Source organism: Macrotis lagotis, chromosome 1 (genome assembly GCF_037893015.1).
Source record: "Macrotis lagotis isolate mMagLag1 chromosome 1, bilby.v1.9.chrom.fasta, whole genome shotgun sequence".
Taxonomy (NCBI): domain Eukaryota; kingdom Metazoa; phylum Chordata; class Mammalia; order Peramelemorphia; family Peramelidae; genus Macrotis; species Macrotis lagotis.
The window spans coordinates 201,611,727-201,630,949 of NC_133658.1; the positions used below are offsets into that span (position 1 = coordinate 201,611,727).

The following is a 19,223-nucleotide window of genomic DNA, read 5'->3' on the forward strand; positions in this document are numbered from 1 at the left end:
CCTTTGGGCTTCCAGTCACTTGACCAAAAGAAATCCTCTCATGCTATAATCTAGGAGATGGAGTTGCCAGTTGTCACTCAGCAGTTCTGCACAATCTTGACTGAAAATGCTCTTCTTTACCTTTGAACAATAATGCATATGTAGATAGATATAGGCCATGGTGTTGCCAAACATCTGTCTTTTATCCACTACTGATCATTGGAAGGTTCCTTTGTTGTCTCTATCTTGAGAATTCCCAAAGCCATGACTCTTTCTGTCACCACCACCTAGTCCCACCACTGGTGTTTTATCCATATGGGCTCAGTGACAACATCATCCTCCATGTAATACATTTCTTCTTCTGACATACTATGTTTTCTTGGGCTGGAGAATATCTTACTTTTACTTGTTGCTGGCCATGCCATTCCACAATTTGATTTGACGTATCATTTTAAAGTTATTTGGATTAGAATGTTAGAAGAGCTCAACTGAGTGCTACCCCACTATCTGGGCTCCCAGAAAATGTATTTTTAATTAAATTAGATAAAGGCAATTACAACATATTAAATAAATAATATTGATTAGCGATAACTGAAAAACTTTTGCACTGACAAAATTAATGTGTCTAGGATAAGCAAGTAGATAAATGAGGAAAATAATCTTTGTATAAAATTTCTCTGAAAAAGGTTTGCTATCTAAAATACATGCAAAACCTATACTCAAAGGGGCATCTAGGTAGCATAGTGGATAGTGCACCAGTCCTGGAGTTAGGAGAACCTGAATACAAATTTGCCCTCAGATACATAATAATTACCTAGCTGTGTGACCTTGGGAAAGTCACTTAACCCCATTATCTTGCAAAAATACAAAAAAAAACCCACCAATACTCATAGGCCAATAGCTAAGTGGTTAAAAGATAAGAATAAAAAGTACACAAAAAAGCAGAGTTTTCAAAATCATGTGAAAGAAGTCTCCAAATTATTGCTAAAAGAAATACAAATCAAAACAAGCCTGAGATTTTACATCACACTCTGAACAAAGGCAAAAATGACAAAAAATGGCAATAGTTAATATTGTATTGATTTGGAGTTATAAACATACTAGTATATTTTTAGTAGTGGTATGAAATGATATAAGCATTATGGAAAACAATTTAGAATTATGCTAATAATAAACTGTCCATTCCCTTTAAACCAGAGACTCTATTAACTTGAAGGAAGTCATCAATAAGAAAAAATTCCCCATATACACCCAAATATTTATAGCAGTATTGTTTTTATTAGCTAAGAATTAGAAACAAAGCAGATACCCAGTGACTGAGGAATAACAATACAATATAGTACACAAATGTAATGAAATAAATATTGTTCACCAAGAAATAATGTGCCTAAAGAAGACTTTGTATGGAAAAAAGTATATGAATTGATGCACAGTAAAATGCGCAGAGCCAAGAAAACAATGTACACATTAACTAATATAAATGGAAAGAACAACTGTACACCAAAAAGTCAAAATTAAGTGTTAGAACATTTAAAAGATCAAGCAGGACTAAAATACAGAGATATGCGAGATATCTCAAAACCACCTAAAAGTTACTTTTTTTGGCGATGGGAAGTATATAAATGTTACAATACTGTTTCAATGTACTAAATTATATCAATCAACTATGCTGATTTCTTTTTCCTCTATTATTATATGAGATGGCTCTCTGGGAAGGGAAGGGATGCTTGGGATAACTCTGATGTAAGAGAAGTTATCAATAAAAACATCTTTTTAAAAATCAATACACATATTTATATATAGATACACACATATATATAATCTTTAATGCTAATTCTTCCTTAGAAATGTATCTATATATTTATATCTATCTAATCATTTCACATATTTGACTCAAAATTCAAAAGTACATATTTACAGTTTTCCCAACTTGATATAAAACTGCTCATAATTGATTAGTCTTCCTAGCAAGTTAGTGAAATCTTTTCAAAATTATATTCAAAATTATATTTTACTAAACAAAAAAGAAATGAATAATACTTAATCCAGTGACACGTAATTGGCTGGAAAAATGCCAGTTTGACCTCGAAGACTTCCTTCCCACCAATCAAAATGTGAATTTGTTTTGGATATTACAGTGATCCGATCCCCAGCTTTGAATTTCAAATCCCCTGGCTGTTGCCCTTCAAAAGAATACAGTGCTGTCACTTCTACTGGCTGACTTGAATTACCTAAAATGAGAAGAAAAAAATAATTATTTTTGTATTTTGTGAGAAAAGGAAAGGAAGAGCTAAAATATCCATTTTTATAGTCACGGTTTACCATTCTTTTGTTCTGGACTCATCAATTAACTGTCTCTGAAGATTTTACTTTAATAATAATCTTTGGTTTCAGTATCATCCTTCCTAATTATGGCCAAATTTATACTTATTCCTTTAACCACAAAAAGAAGAAAATTCATTCCTCAGTAGGAAAAAGAAAATCACAGTTCTGTGGACAAGATTTCACTCTTCTGGAAACCCTGAATTTACCAGTAATATAAAACAGAATTGATCCTAATTAATAATTTCCCATAATTTAGAAAATGGCCTTAGAGAATTGCTATAGCTGAAAATTCCAGTGCTAAAAACCCCAGTGTACTTCTTTCACAACCTAGCTCAGTTATCCTTCCAAACTTATTGTGCATTATTCTGCTGCTTGTTGTAATGGATATGTAAATAGGACAAGATGAAAGAATTTATTCTCTTGCTGAATATTTTGGAGCTTGTAATTTCTCCCCTCTGTCCAACCCAGTGCAGGAAGCAACAGGCACAGAAGACACAGATTTGGACTGAGGTTTGGGTAGCCATGACTAGATAAATGAATGGTTGTCGGAAGCAGAGAAAAATGATACATACAGGTCTCCAAATGTCAATCAGAGTTGTCTTCCACCATATGCAGACAAGGCAGAGGTACATAAGCTCAATGATTTGTGGACATTTCCCTAGTTAACACTGGAGGCAAATTCCTATACATGGCACTTCATTTTCCACTTATGTTCATTTTCATTGACTCTTTCCCATGCTTAGAATGTCCTCCCCTCTTACCTCCATCCTGTTAATGAAGGTCATAGTGAACTGAGAGCTCAGAAAGATGCAGTGGGTTACCATGTTTTTGGATTCATAGAAACTTGCTTCTGTGACCCTGGGAAAGTCACTTAATTTTTTGGGACCTCAGTTTCCTCCTCAGTGAAATGAATAGATTAGATTAGATTGCCCTTCAGGTTCCTTTCAGTTCTTAAATCGAAAATCCAATAACCTAATGATATGTTATTTCAAGAGTTACTACGTGAGTCACATAAGAAGCTGCTTGTGGCCAGTCTTCCTGCTACCCCATCCCCATCAATTCACTATTGGTAGGGACCTTATGGCCATTCTGTGTTTGCTTTCAACTCTACATGTGAAGCATTATTTAGTCTTCTTGGATAGGATGATGGAAAGTTTAAGGGAAATGCCCCAAGGAATGGAGGCTACATTAACTTGGAGGAAGGAAAGATGATAGAAATAATGGGAAAAAGATGATAACTAAAGAGATCCTCTTGAAATGCACACACACACACATATATATTGGCTTTTTTAATCTAACTGCCTATGTCCAATTTCATTTTATCTTCTTCTTCTTGTAATAGTTTTGAGTGATCCTTTGGACAATTTGCCAATCTTACCATTATGTTCAAGGTTAATTAAAATAGAGTTTATTTTTCTTTGCCTAAGTCATGGCTAGCCTTAATGAGACACAGAGTCAGATTCCAATCAGTATTTTCTGATTGGCAAGGCTTCCCAGCAGCATAGATTAGTGAGCCAGGGTCCCATGGTATATTTTACTTTCATTGATTCTTAAAAAGGAATTTTCTTTCTTGATGGATTCCATTTAATTTAGACCACGTGTAAACTTGCATATGCCTTGTTTAGAGTCATATATTAGATGAAATATTACAAGAACTTCACAAATTAACAGTGAGAAGAGCAGAGAATTGCTAGTCTAGACTAATATTCTGATTCATTGTTATTTAAACTATTTAAAATTTCCCAGGGAATAAACCCCTGCACAGGCACTCTTTCTAATATAAATGGGTTGGCTGAAATCTGAATTGCCATAATACAACACTTAGGAAAAGACATTAAAAATAGCAATAATAGTAAAATTAAAGTATCATATATTTAGAACTGGGATTCTTAATAAGAGGTAATCTAGTTCAACTTCTTCCTTTTACAAATAAGAATACTAAGACCTGGAAACTTGCCTAAGATTACATAAGTATTAAGTATCAGGGCTAAGACTTGAATCTTATGTATTTTATATTCTTTGACGTATTTTTTTGAGGAGTCCATAAGCTTCACATGACATTAAAAAAAGAGGGGAAAAGTCTTTGAAATAGTCATTAAAAGCCCTAGTATACTGAATCTCAAACATTATTTCATAAAATTACTAAGTATTATTTAGAATCCAAATTAGTTTACACATAATTCTAATAACCTTTGACATCCAAATTCTTAGAAAATATAAGACTAGTGTGATAGTCCCTTAAATACTTAAAGACAAATATCAGGTACTTGATTCTTTAAGAACTGTCTCCTCAGTTCCTTCACCCTATCCTCACTTTTTAGTAGCCCTGGGCCCCTTAGAGTCCTGGTCATATCTTCTACACCCTTCACTTTGTCAATGGCCTTTCTAAAATATACCACCTACAAATGAACACAGTACTCCAGTTGGGCTTGAACTAGGACAGAGTGTAAGAATAAGAATTACTACCGTCATTCAGTATGGGACATAACAGAGTTGGCATATAGTAGACAATTAATAGATACTTATTGATAGATTGGTTGCAATGCTTCTCAGTGTACCTGGAACAAATTTAACTAATCTTCCTCATTTGCCAGAACACATTCTAATTTGTAATAAAAATTTGCTGAAAGCACATCAATCCCATGACTTTCTGTTTGAAATCTCTAGAAACCAAGTTGTGGTATTTAGGAGATAACTTCTGACTCTTACAAATATCCCCTGAAGTCGTTGGAAAAATAGTCCTTAATTTCTCTGTTTTCTGGTATTGTGACTCAAGTGTTGTTGGTATGATGAGCACACACATGCACAAACATTCACATACATGTACAGTAACATGCACACCTACAAACACACTCCCTCTTTTTTTAGTTTTTTTTTTTGTAAGGCAAACGGGGTTAAGTGGCTTGCCCAAGGCCACACAGCTAGGTAATTATTAAGTGTCTGAGACTGGATTTGAACCCAGGTACTCCTGACTCCAGGGCTGGTGCTTTATCCACTGCGCCACCTAGCCGCCCCAAACACACTCTCTTTAAGTTTTCACAGTCATCCTCATCTTTCCCAAAAATGAATGTTAGTAGATTAACACAAGCTTTTGTTCCATAAGTATTATTTAATACAAAGTAAATACATTCCAAACTATAGAAAATATGGAAACAATCACTCGAATCCATTTTTATCCCATCTAACAGGTAATACTAATAATAATAATAATAAATCAATATTCATATAATCCTTACTATGTACCTGATACTGCTAAATGCTTTGCAATTATAATTTCATTTGATCTTCCCAACAACTCTAAGAGCAAATGGCTGTTATCATTTTACCAAAGAGGAAACTGAGACAACTTGATCTTAAGTTAATTGTCCAGAGTCACACAGTTTTAAATGACTGAAACCAGATTTCAGTTTTCCTCTAACTCCAAACCTAGTCTATTATGCCACCCAACTCCTGGAATAACTAACTTGGTGTTACTTTAAATGGGAAATTAGTATTTACCAACAGTGTCTGGATAAAAAGGAAGTTCAGGATAAAGTCTGGGGGCATCTCTGCTACCTATAGAGAAAATAAATGAACAAAGCAGATTCATTTACTATATATACAGGCTCAATATAAACACTGGCTACAAGCTCAATAGAAACACTACTAAATGCAAATCTCTTGACCTTGTTGAAACAAATTCTTTAAATTGGGAAGATGCAGGATATTCTTGGAACTTCAAGGTTCAACCTGAATCTAGCCCCAGTAATGAACCACAGAAAAAGTGATGATAAATTTTAAGAAATTGGGGGGGGGGCAAATTAAAATTATAAAATGGTGCGTTATGGACTTCTAGGAACATGTAATGATCAGAAAGTGTTAGTTGGATGCATAGAATCATAAGTAATGATGGTATTGAAGATGAAGATGATAATAAAACAAAATAAGTGGAACAAAACAAGATATCTCTAAAAAGAGATTTGAAATCAAAGAAGTTGACATTGATGAAGGGAAGTTTAAGGGGGGAAAAGGGAATGGAAGGGGAGGATAGGGAAAGGAATTTTATAGTTGGAAGGAACCTCAAAAATCATCTAGGTCTAATCTATTCATGAATAGGAATACTCTCTATAATATTCCTGAAAATAGGCCATCTAGACATTATTTGAGAAATTCCTGATCAGTAGTATAGTTAATTTTATTTTAAACCAGGTATAATATTGGTTCAGATAGGTTCACATCTTTTATGGCCATTACCAAGATAAATGAGAAAAAGTCAAATTACCAAAGCTCTGAATAAAATGATGATACAGCATATAAATGAGAGAAGTTACATCTAGACATATCCATAAATAATATCAATGGAAATATGTCTGTTAGATAAATTTTTTCTTCAGAAATTATCCAACATGATTCTAAAAATTTGATTTCTTGGAATTTTTTTAAATGAAATTATATTTAAATTATAACAAATTATTTTACCTTGAGAGTCTGAGTTTGTCTGAAGAGATGCAAGAGGTTTCTTGGGCCTGGAGGATGGTCTGAGAGGTATGTCTTTAGCCTGAGAGGGGAAAAGTACACTATTTTAAAAATTGGATTTGGTTTGACAGTTTATTAAACCTTTACCTTAAAATGATTATGCAGAGTGCCTAGAAGAATGACAAATAATTCATTAGCCATTTGTCCCTTGTACGTTTATGATGACAAAGCTTTGGTGACAGGAGAAAGTCATTATTTCTAAATTCAAATTCCAAAAGTCAGCTTTTGCCATGTACTACTGAAATGTACAATTTCAGGCAAGCTACTTTTGTCTCTGTTTATAGTTCTTTACATTTTTCTATTTTAAAAATTTTAAATAATGCAAAAAGTCATTCTATTCTTTAAAGATTAAGACATTTATCAACTTTCCAACTGTGTTCAACTATGTATTTTTTTTAGTTTTTTTTTTAACAAGGCAATGGGGTTAAGTGGCTTGCCCAAGGCCACACAGCTAGGTAATTATTAATTATTAAGTGTTTGAGGCCGAATTTGAACTCAGGTACTCCTGACTCCAGGGCCAGTGCTCTGTCCACTGTGCCACCTAGCCACCCCTAACTATGTATATTTTAAAAATTTTATTGTATCTTATTTTATGGCAATTCATCCTAAAGGTTATTTCTTTAAGATATTATGCTTGGGAGCTATGCAAAGAAAAAAGCCAAAGTTTTTTAAGTCTACACTTAAAAAAAAGATAAAAAAAAGAGAGAGATAAAGTCTACACTTTAAAGTTTCTTTAAAGGTCTAACTCAAGTTTCTAACTATTTCTATACTTAGTTCTTTCATTTTTTTTCAGTGAAAGTATCATCATAGAACAACCTATTTACAAGGAATTTATGTAAATAACATTACTAAAGGAAATTTATTTGACTGTTAAGAATTCGGTGCCAAGGAACAGAAACCTCCAGCAAACAGAAACTTCCAGTTGGGATGGATTAAAACAGTAGGAAAATGTAAATTTTATACAAGCCTTTGTTTGTTCCCTTGCTGCTTTCCTTGCATTAATTCTTTGCTCTTCATTTTCATATTTTTCAGTAAATGAGTCAAGAATTTCATAAAGATCTTCTGCTTGAGCCGGTTGTGGCATGTCTCCAAATAAAATGTCACTGGCACGAACATCTTGACAGTAAAACCTAACAAGGAACATCAGAAAATAAAAGATTTTGTGAACATCCTTAGGATTGTAGCAGAGGTCAAAATATCACAATTTCTTTTAATAAAGTCTCTGAATTGACAATATCTTAACATTTAGAAAAAATTATGACTTCCTTGGATATAAATGTTCCATAAATTCTGATTTTGTGTATTTTAAGCACTTAGCCCTTCCTAATTATGCCTCCACTGTACAGAAAACTTTAAATCAATTAAGGGTAAATGACTATTTTTTACAAATCTGTATCCCAACTACTCAATTGTTGTCTGACAGGTGATCAGTGAATAATTACTAATTTAATTAAAGTGTTAAAAAATAACTTTAACTATTACAATATAGGAACAAAAAGCTTATTTTCCTTAGTGTATAAAGAAAATAGATTATTGGGAAGGAAAAAAGTCATTTAGGTAAGACTTTCAGACTTTAAGTAATCAGAAATTTGTAAGATCATCTATTAAATCAAGGCAAAGACATTTTGTTCTTCTTTGAGATATCTTAACTTAGTGGTATAGTTTTGTATTCTAGAGATATGTCAAATAATGGTAAGAGGAAAGATTTCCTTTACCCCTTTTCTCAGTGAGAAAACCTCCAGCATTTTTCAATGTAATATTTATTTATTCTCATTTTGTACAATGCTTTTTCATACATTAATAAAATATTCTTGTTTTCTGTTAAATAAAATGTGAATCTTTGATTCAGATAAGTACTTTTTAAACATCATATTAAGAAGAAATCTATTACTCTTTTTTTAGTACCTTAAAAACATATAAATAAATAATGTATTTCATCAAAGACTTTCCCTGTTTCTAACAGTAAATAATTATATTTTTGAAGACCTGTTAGAATAAAACAGAAGTAGTTTTCTAGGAAAGAAATCAATTTTGCATTCAACATAAAAATATTTCCATTAGATTATAAGTTTTCTTATAATTTTTAAAAATTTTGCTGGCTGATATTTTGTTTACTTTTTAAAAAATTAATTTAAAAAAGATAGAACCTGGACTCTTGATTTCATTGATATAGGGGATTTCTGAATAAGGAAGCTCTTTTTACTAAAAACAGTCTCTGCAACTTGAAGTTTTAGAGTTTTCTAGAACATTCATCAGTTAAATGATTTATCCAGAATCATATAGATAGATGTCAGAATTTAGATTTGAACACATCTTTCTGATTCCAAGTACAGTTTTCCAACTATTATACAATATTGAATTAGTAGGAATTAATTTTTGTTTGTTAGTCTTATTTGTCTTTTAGGGGAAAAAAAAATTTATCTTCCCATCTTCATTTCTAATTAATAGAAAAAATGACTATCCTTCAGATTTTTGATATTTTGAATTTTGAATTTCTAGTAGTATATATTTCTAGTAGTATATATTTCTAATTCTAGTAGTATATTTCTAATAAAATAGGGAATTTTATTAAAGACTTCCTTATTTTTTTCTTTACTTTCCATTGACTTATTCAGATTGATATTTGTTTTGTTAATTTAGTTCCTTTTTATTTTTACAAAAAAATCATCCATTTGTTTTATAATCTCAATTTTAGTGATATGTAGTTGTATTAATAGTCTATCAGTTTTAATGCCTTCTTATTTGGGACTTGCTTCTGGTGTATGATCTTATAGAATTCTCAAATATTAGAATGGAAAAATAGCTCAATAATCATTTTTCTTGTTGCTGAAAATGTTCAAGTATAAAAATTTGACAAAAGAATGGTTTTAGTTGCATATAACCACTTATACTAACATTGTTGTATTAATGTCACTGTCTTTAATGTAAATATGATTATTACTCTTATTTATCTTTGATCCAATCATTATTTATAATTCATATTTATGTCTCCAAATATATCTACACATGTTGATTATTTTCTCTTATTTATCATAATTTAATTGTATCATTGGCTATAATTTATTTAAAATCTGTATTTAAATTAATTGCTTAAAATCTGCCTTTCTAAAGTATTCTTGAAATTCTTTTGGCACAAAGCAAGGAAACTTTTATAAAAATTTCCATTTGAATAAAAAATTAAATTCCCTACTTGCTCCATTTGATTCACTCCACAGACCTACTAAATAAATACCCTAATATTCCATTTCAATCAATAAATTCTGTCTTGTTAATCTTTATGTTGGATTTGTCACATTCCACTTCTTTTTTTAACTTTTTTAAATTTATTTTTTTTAATTTTCATCCATTTGTACATGCATATTTCCAAGTTACAAAATTTCCCTCCACCCTTCCTTCCCACCCCACCACCCTCCCCTCAGTAGGGAACATTCAGGTTAGCATTTTTCATAATATTTTGTTAAATATATTTACAAATTAGCAATTTTTGGCATGAAGATATAGGATTAAGGGAAAGAGATATATAGGAGATAATTTTTATAAAGTGTTCATCAGATTTGGTAGGGGCTTTTTATTTTTCTGTATGTTTTGTTTTGTTTTTCTTCCTCTGGAAGAGGAAGTTGTCCTAGCTTTCTGGATGTCGAGAGGAGTTACTTTCATCAAGGTTGTTCATCTCATAACATTGTTGCTGTGTGTACATTGTTCTCTTGGCTCGACTCCCTTCAGTCAGCATCAGATCACATAAATCATTCCATGCTTTATGTTTTCTTATAGAACAATAATATTCCATAGCATTCATGTACCATAACTTGTTTAGTCATTCCTCAACTGAAATTTCCAATTCTTTGCCACTATGAACATTTTGAAACGTGTAGGACTTTTCCCACTTTTTTTTTTACAATTTCTTCTGAATATAGACTTAGAATTGGAACTGCTGGGTCAAAGAATTGCTATTTGGGCATAGTTCCATATTGTTCTCCAAAAAAGTTGGATCTGTTCACAATTCTACCAGAAATGCATCAATGTCCCAATCCTTCCACAACCTCTCCAACACTAATCATCTTCCCTTTTTCTCATTTGGGCTAATCTAATAGATGTGAGATGATACTTCATTGCTGTTTTAATTTGCATTTCTCTAATCAATGATTTAGAGCATTTTTTTCATATGATTATATATAGCTTTAATTTCTTCATTTGAAAACTGTCTGTTCATATCCTTTGACCATTTATCAATTGGGGAATGACTTGTGACCTTATAAATTTCATTCAATTCTCTATATATTTTAGAAATGAGACCTTTATCAGAACTCCTGATTGTGAAGATTGTTTCCCAACTTTCTGCTTTTCTAATTTTTGGCAGCATTGATTTTATTAGCGCAAAAACTCTTTAATTTAATATAGTAAAAATCATTCATTTTCCCCCAGTTTATAATGTGTTCTATTTCTTGTTTGGTCATAAATTTATCCCTTTTCCATAGATCAGATAGATAGAGTATTTTTTGGTCTATTAATTTAGACCAAATTAATAAAGAGTGATAATGTCTAAATCCTGTACCCATTTTGATCTTATTTTGATAAGAGTGTGAGATGTGGATCTATGCCTAGCATTTGCCATACTATTTTCTGGTTTTCCCAACAATTTTTGTCAAATAATGAGCTCTTATCCCAGGGGTTAATGTCTTTGGGTTTGTTAAATAGTAGATTGCTGTAGTCATTTACTGCAGTTTCTTTGGAAGCTAATACATTCCATTTCTATAGTTGAAGTCTCACACTATTATTATTTTTCTCCCTAAATCCCTTTTTAAAAATTTTTTCAATTTGCCTATAAAAATGTAATTCATATAACATTAGGTGTATATAATTATAATGCTGATTTTTTCATAGTCAGTGTACCTTTAAGCATGACATAGTCTTCATATTCTTTTCTAAATCTCAATTTGAATTTATCTTTTCTAGATCTCCCAACTATAGATCCAACTTTTCTGTAGTCAACTTCTACAGAATAGTCCACCTCCTCATTTTAAATCTACATGGTACTTTCTGTCTCAAGCATGTTTCTTACTGAGAATATATTTTTGGGTTGTTTTTTTTAAACCATTCTATAACTGTTTCTCTTTATTTGAAATAATTAAATCTATGCACAGTTGTGATTTAATTGTAAAATGTGATGTTTCTTCTGTCACACTCTATTTTATGATAAAGTATTTTTCACCTTTACTATATTCTGTCATAAATTATTTAAAAACTACTTATCAGGCATATTGAGGAGGGATTCTTATTCAGGTGTGAGTTCTTTAAAGTGAGTTCATGTGTGTGTGTGTGTGTGTGTGTGTGTGAGAGAGAGAAAACGAGCAAGATCAAGTGAGAGGGAGAGAGAGAGAGAGAGAGAGAGAGATATTGAGAGACAAGGACAGAAACAGGGGTAGAGATAAAGAGACTGAGAGAGAGAGAGCCAGAAAGAAAGAGAGAGAGAGAGAGAGAGAGAGAGAGAGAGAGAGAGAGAGAGAGAGAGAGCATGAGTGAGCAATAGGAACTAGATCTCTGATTTCATTGTTATAAGGAGCTCCTAGAGGAAACTTCCTCTACTAATATAAATCAGAAACTTCTTTACAAATTTCACTCCAAGAGAAATGCCTAAAGCATTTGGTTGACTTCACAACCATAATTCAGGTCAGAGATTAGATATGTACCCAAGTTTACCAACTCTGACATCAGTTTTTCTCCTAATTGCTTCTAAAAATGTTTGTGTGGTTATATTTGATAAATAACATTTATATAATATGTCAGGCACTATAGTATATGCTTTACAATTTTTATCTCATTTCAACCTTGTAACAACCTCAGGATGTAAAGATTTTCTTTGTACCAAAAGTTCTTATTAAGATATTATTAGCCATAAGCAATCTTTTTCACTTCTTTAATTGCATTTTGTAGCTATTCTCTTAAATAATTATGCTTTGTTTCTGTAATGTCATTATTCTATAAATTGGCTCTAAGTTAACTGGATATGTCTCCTTATAATGAGGAAATTGAAATTTGAAGATCTGAGCCAAAACTAGAAATTGTTAAGCCTAGGATATATTCATTTGAGACATGGAATGAAATAGAGGAACATCTGACTTCAGATACCATTGTGTCAGAAGAAGAAGTGGCTTATCCCCTATAGTCTGGCTCTTGGTCTAAGTGGTTTGGAGGTGACAGAGAAAATAGATGACACATAGTATTAAGTCCCTGGAGGTGATACTGGTAGTTTTGGGATTGCATTGTGTATGACTGTGGGTCACTGGGAGTCCTTAAGAAGAAATGTTTGTGGAACTCAAAAACTTGCAAAAGGATGAATGCAGAAAACTACCTTTAGATGCAATTGGAAAAAAAAATAAAATATAAAATATAACTAAAAGAGAAAAAAGGAAAAATGATAACAAATATGACTGTGTGTGTGTGAGTGTTTGTGTGTGTGTGTGTGTGTGTGTGTGTGTGTGTGTGTGTGTGTGTGTGTGAGAGAGAATCCATGAAGGAAAAATGCATTCCTAGAAATAGCAATGACCTTTCCCAAATCTGATCAGGTCAATAGCCCTGTCAGAGAAGTTAAAGCCTTTCCTGACCCCCTAGTTATTGGGGTATTCCTCTCTAAGGTTGCTCTATAACTATTTTATGTGTTTTGCATATATCTTTATATGTATGTGATATATTTCCAATTAGTATACAAACTTTTGGAAGGCAGGGAATATTTGGTCCTGTTTTTATATCCAGAACACATAGCAGTTTTTGCCATAGAGTAGGTCCTTTATAAATTGTTGAATATTTGATATCGTAGTAAATAGACCACATTCATTGTTATGAGCCTCAAAATTAGGGATATTTCTCAAAATTAAGGATATTTTATTTTATCTATAATAGTAAACTACAAATAGACATTTGAAAAATATCTATTTGACTAGACTTATTAGGATTCTTCTATGATTTCTATCAATATCACAACATTTTTTTCAAATTAATTCAAAATAGTTTGACTTGAACTTACTTTCGATTAGTTTCTTTCCTTTCAATTAAGTAGCTTCCTTCTAAAGATACCCCAGCAAACAAACCTCGTGACTTGCAGTATGTGTAGACAGCAGCTGGGCTTCGGATTGCAACATTTCCTTCTAAATTCCTAAAAATGCAAAAGATTTTTAAAATATATCTGATTTTTTGCCCATATTTACTAGAATTTGAATATTTCTATATTTTTGGCCATAATAATATAATCTTATAGTTTAAGATTTTTTAAATTTTATTATATCTTATTATATGGCTATTGTTGTTTCTTTAAGATATTATGTTTGGTGGCTATGCAAGGAAAAAGGCTAAAGATCCAAAGAAATAATGAAATTTACTGGTAGGAACAAAACCTAATTAAAGCAACTAAGACAATTTTAGATAATATCAAAAAATATATGTAGATATATAGTTTATATTTTTAATATTTATTGAATGAACTATATTGTAAATGGTCCAATTTGTATCTTATGGGAGTTGAAACTTTGAAGCATTTTATGATGTCAATAATAATATATACTGTCCTCAAACAAACTACATTCAGGATTTTTCAAAATGACTGATTTTAGCCATTCCAAATAATGTTACCTCTCCCTTGCCCTCCCTGTCCTAGTCTAAACAGTTTAATTTTTAAAGTCCTTGCTATTAGGGAAAGAAAACATTCTTTAACTCCTATGAAAATCTCAAACCCCCAAAACTCCATAGTTTCATTTAAACACATTTGTTTTCTGAAACAGTCAATGATGTGTTATGTAGGTTTACACCATTAGGTATTCAAGGAATGTTTTAAAGGTACTCACCTTCCCAAAGGTCCTACAGCCACAGTAAAATTTCCACCAAGTGTAAGGTTACCACCTTTTGCAAAAGCTTCCACTGCTCTGTCATAATTTAATATTATTACTAAATCAGACACCTAGAAATTAAAAAAATTCATTTTAATATTATACATCAAAGTATAAATTTATTAAAGTATCATCTAAAATGTGTTGTCCATATTTTTTTAATGCAGAAAACACTGCATTGGGAATTTTTTCTCTTGGCTGAATGAAAGGGATTAATGAGTATTCAATAAATTTTAAAATGTAGAGGAAGAGAGCAAGAAGAGAATCATCCCTGAGCAAGATGAGCAGAACCAGAAGAGCATTGTACACCCTAACAGTAACATGGGGTTGATGATCAATCTTCATGGACTTGCTCATTTCATCAGTGCAACAATCAGGGACAATTTGGGGGTATCTGCGATGGAGGATACCATCTGTATCCAAAGGGGGAATTGTGGAGTTTGAACAAAGACCAAAGACTATTACCTTTAATTTACAAAAATGGTATCTAATTATATAAGTTTGTTATTTCTTATATTTCATTTTTTCCATAAGGATATGATTTCTCTCTCAATACACTCAATTTTTTTTTTTTAGGTTTTTGCAAGGCAAATGGGGTTAAGTGGCTTGCCCAAGGCCACACAGCTAGGTAATTATTAAGTGTCTGAGACCGGATTTGAACCCAGGTACTCCTGACTCCAGAGCCGGTGCTTTATCCACTGCGCCACCTAGCCGCCCCCACTGTGCCACCTAGCTGCCCCAATACCTTCAATTTTGATCAATGTATAGCATGGAAATAATGTAAAGTCTATCAGACTGCCTTCTGTGGGGGGGGGGGAGGGAAGCAAGATTGGGGGGGAATTACAAAATTCAAAAAACAATTAAAAAAAGGAAAAAAAGAAAAGAATCATCCTTTAAAGTCAAAACAAATGCCACTTAGTTTATAAATCCCTCTCTGGTTTTTCTACTTTTCTCTTCCTTTCCTATCACTAATATTTTCCTCCTTTAGACTTCACATAGTTCTCTGATTTACAACTTTTTAATGCATTTATCATCTAATATGTATAATAGTTATGTGTTTCTTCTTAACTTCATTCTAGAATGCAAATACCATAAAGGTAGGCACTAATTCTTAATTCTTCTATTACCTAGAATAGTGGTCCATAAAGGAAGGATACTTGTTAAATATTTGTTGAATGGTCGAACCATATTTTAATATTGAGCAAGTGTTAAGGCAAATATAATCCCCTAGTTTCTCCTAACAGAAAACTTGAGGCAAGAAGGGAGAAAGAAGAAAGTATAGAAACAGGAAATAGCATAGGAAGAAAAGAAAAAAAGTTGCATTTATAATAAATGAAATTGATGGATATTGCAGTTAGGAAAAATAGCTTGTGTTGGTGTAGCACTTTTAGCTTTCCCATACACAATTTCAGTTTATTATCACAACAATTTCAAGAGGTAAGTAAAAGACATTTTATTACTCTCATTTTAGAGATGAGGAAAAAAGGAAAAAAAGGAAGTTAAATAAATTACTAGCTCAAGGTAAAACAGTTATAAACTACTGAAGTAGTGGGTTTTCTTAATTGTATTATTTTATTAAAGAGACCTCACTAAGTGAGAGTAATCAGTGAATGTTTATAATGTAAATATAAAACATAATAAATATGAATAGGTAAATAGATAGATAGATAAACAGATAGATAATATAGCAGGGCTTCAACTCAAGTCTTACTTGTGTTTTTTCCCTAGAAACATATTCATATCCACAAGAAATGCTTACAAAGAAACAATCTACTTCATATATTATATAGAAAGTTTAACTCTTTCTTCTTTTAAATTATATTTGCTTTTGATAACTTTGCAATATTCACTTTTAATTTGTGTGTGATTAATTCTGTCTTTTTATACTGTTGAAGTGGTATATATTCTATTGACTCTGATTTGGTTCATGTTTATCTTTCCATGAATAGTTGTATTTATATTTCTTATTTCTTTTTTAAAATAAATTCAACATATCACTTTTTAAAAAAAATATTTATTTAGGACAATGGGGTTAATTGACTTGCCCAAAGTCATTCAGGTAAGCAATTATTAAATGTCTAAGGCCAGATTTGAACTTGGATCCTCCTGACTCCAGGACTGGTGCTCTAGCCACTGCACCTAGCTACCCCCATATTTCTCATTTCCTAAAGTATAGTTATATATTCTTACATTCAGGTATCACAATCAAGAATTCCTAAGTCAAACGTTATCTATTTTGTTTTTAGTTGCTATTCAAAAAATATACTGCTATAAATATTTTGGTACTTGTAGGGGCTTTCTTCTTTTTAATGACCTCCCTGGGATACATGCCCAGTAATAGGATTTTTGCTACTCTATTTTCACAGTTACAAATTTCCTTTTTTTTTGGAATAGTTATACTGCTTCACTTCTTCACTAACAATGCCTCAGTGTGATTATCTTCCTATAATTCAGACATTCCATCTCCTCCAACTTGAATGGCTTTTTGATTTTTGATTCTCTTTATTTGTGATTGGAACATTCTTTTAAGTGACTGCTAATAGTTGGCCATTCTTTTCAAAACTGTTTATATTTTTTGACACTTATCTATTAAGGCTTTTGGTCTTATACAGTATGTTTCAAAATTATCTAAGCTTAAAGAAGTATCTAAGTTTAACACCTACTTGTTTATATATCTTTGTATACAAAACCCTTATCAAAGAAAGCTGACACAAAGGTATCACCTCCCCCACACACACATACACACCTCAACCTCTTTACTCTTTATGCTAGATGCATTACTTTTGTTTGTGCAGAATACTAATTATGTTCATATAGTCAAAGCTGTTTAATCCTTTATAATCCTTTACTTGTTTAGGTAAGGATATACAGCTTAACCATGGTTGTGAGAGTTATAATGACCTGCTTCTCTTATTTTGCTTTTTTAAAATAATAATGTGATCTTTAATATTAAAGTCATGAGTTCATTTATAATGTATTATACAATATGGTATAAATTATTAGTTTAAACCTATTTTCTACCAGATTGCCTTCCAGTTTTCCTAACCATTATTTCCTAAGCAATTTATGTTTTCTGATTTATGGAAACCTGGATAATTGAGTTTTGTTGATTCTATTTCTCCATTTTCTAGTTTGCTCCACTGCCCCAGTTCTTTACTTTTTAAATAATATTAAGTGGTTTTGATAACTGTTGACTTATAATATTAGGATTAAAAATGTCATTCCTCCTTTGTTTCTACCTCTTTTCATTATTTCCATTAATATTTTAGATTTTTTATTTTTCCAAATGAATGCTATTGTATGGAACTTTTTAAGGTGTTAGTATACATTTCTAAAGCACTCTGTTAGATGACTGACAATACTCCCACACACTACTGAAACATATAAAAAAGTAATTGGGAAATATTTAACAAAATAATTACAAATACAATAGAATATAGAATTAATTAATTAATTAATTAATTAATTCTGTGGTTTTCCAAGTCACTTATTGGTTAAGTATTCTGATGTTGTATTTAGTGGTCTTTGCTTTTATTTGACTTTATCTCCACTGCTATAAAGGATACCTCTGTCAGTTTGCTTGAGAGAGTAAAACTGTAAATTAATTGATAGTGCTGTCATGTTTAGTATATCAGCTTGGTCCACCTTTGAGTATTAGATATTCTTCCATCCTATTTAAGTTATTCTTTATTTCTTTAAAGAGAATTTTGTAATGTAGAAATGTAATGTAGTAACAAAATGTATTCCAGATATTTTTTGCATTTTATAGTTATTTGGAATAGGATTCTCCTTTATATTGCTGCCTCTTGGAATCTGATACCAAATGTTGTTGATTTTTTTTTGTTTTTATTTTAGGGGTTTTTTCCTGTAAGTCAATGGGGTTAAGTGGCTTGCCCAAGGCCACACAGCTAGATAATTATTACATGTCTGAGGCCGAATTTGAACTCAGGTACTCCTGACTCCAGGGCTGGTGCTCTATCTACTATGCCACCTAACTGCCCCAAATGTTATTGATTTTTGAAGGTCTATTTTGTAGCCTATAAATCTGTTGAAGCTATTAATTATCTCAATTAGCATACACTGGTTCTTTCAGGTTTTCTAAGTTAAAAAATCATATAATCAATAAATGGGGATAATTTTAAATCTTCCATCTAAATATATACCTTTAATTTCTTATTCTTATCTATTGCTAGAATTTCCGGTTCTATGCCATAAATTAGTGGAGAGAGTATTTCTATAGTTATTGGGAAAAGTTTCATCGTTTCTCCATAGTATATGATGTTCACTTTTAGTTTTAGATAATTTTTATGATATTAAAAAGGTCCTTCTATGTCCTTGCTTTGTAGAATTTTTAGTTTAAATGAATTCTGTATTTTGCTAAAGGAGTCTTCTGCATATATTGGGATGGAAATGTCTTGGGGATTTTTATTTTTAATAATGTTATGCTGATTTTTTTCCTAATGTTGAACCATCCTTGCATCCCTGGTATACATTCAACTTGATCATGATGATTTCTGATTCTGTTTA

At 31.6% G+C, this 19,223-nt stretch overlaps 1 protein-coding gene across 2 annotated transcripts in view; it reads right to left on the reverse strand.

Annotated features, from left to right (window-relative positions):
- Positions 1 to 419: 419 nt before the first annotated feature.
- Positions 420 to 19,223, reverse strand: part of LOC141504511 (SH3 domain-containing YSC84-like protein 1) — a 33,816-nt gene continuing 15,012 nt past the window's right edge. Inside the window, exons 2-7 of one of the 2 annotated variants that reach the window (XM_074209563.1) lie at positions 14,655 to 14,767; positions 13,841 to 13,969; positions 7,787 to 7,949; positions 6,763 to 6,841; positions 5,803 to 5,859; positions 426 to 2,210 (exon numbers count right to left, since the gene is read on the reverse strand). In XM_074209563.1, coding sequence (XP_074065664.1) covers positions 2,020 to 2,210; positions 5,803 to 5,859; positions 6,763 to 6,841; positions 7,787 to 7,949; positions 13,841 to 13,969; positions 14,655 to 14,767 — 732 coding nt within the window. In that variant the 3' untranslated portion in view covers positions 426 to 2,019. Of the gene's footprint in view, positions 2,211 to 5,802; positions 5,860 to 6,762; positions 6,842 to 7,786; positions 7,950 to 13,840; positions 13,970 to 14,654; positions 14,768 to 19,223 lie in introns of both variants that reach the window. The other variant, XM_074209564.1, reaches the window with a different exon arrangement.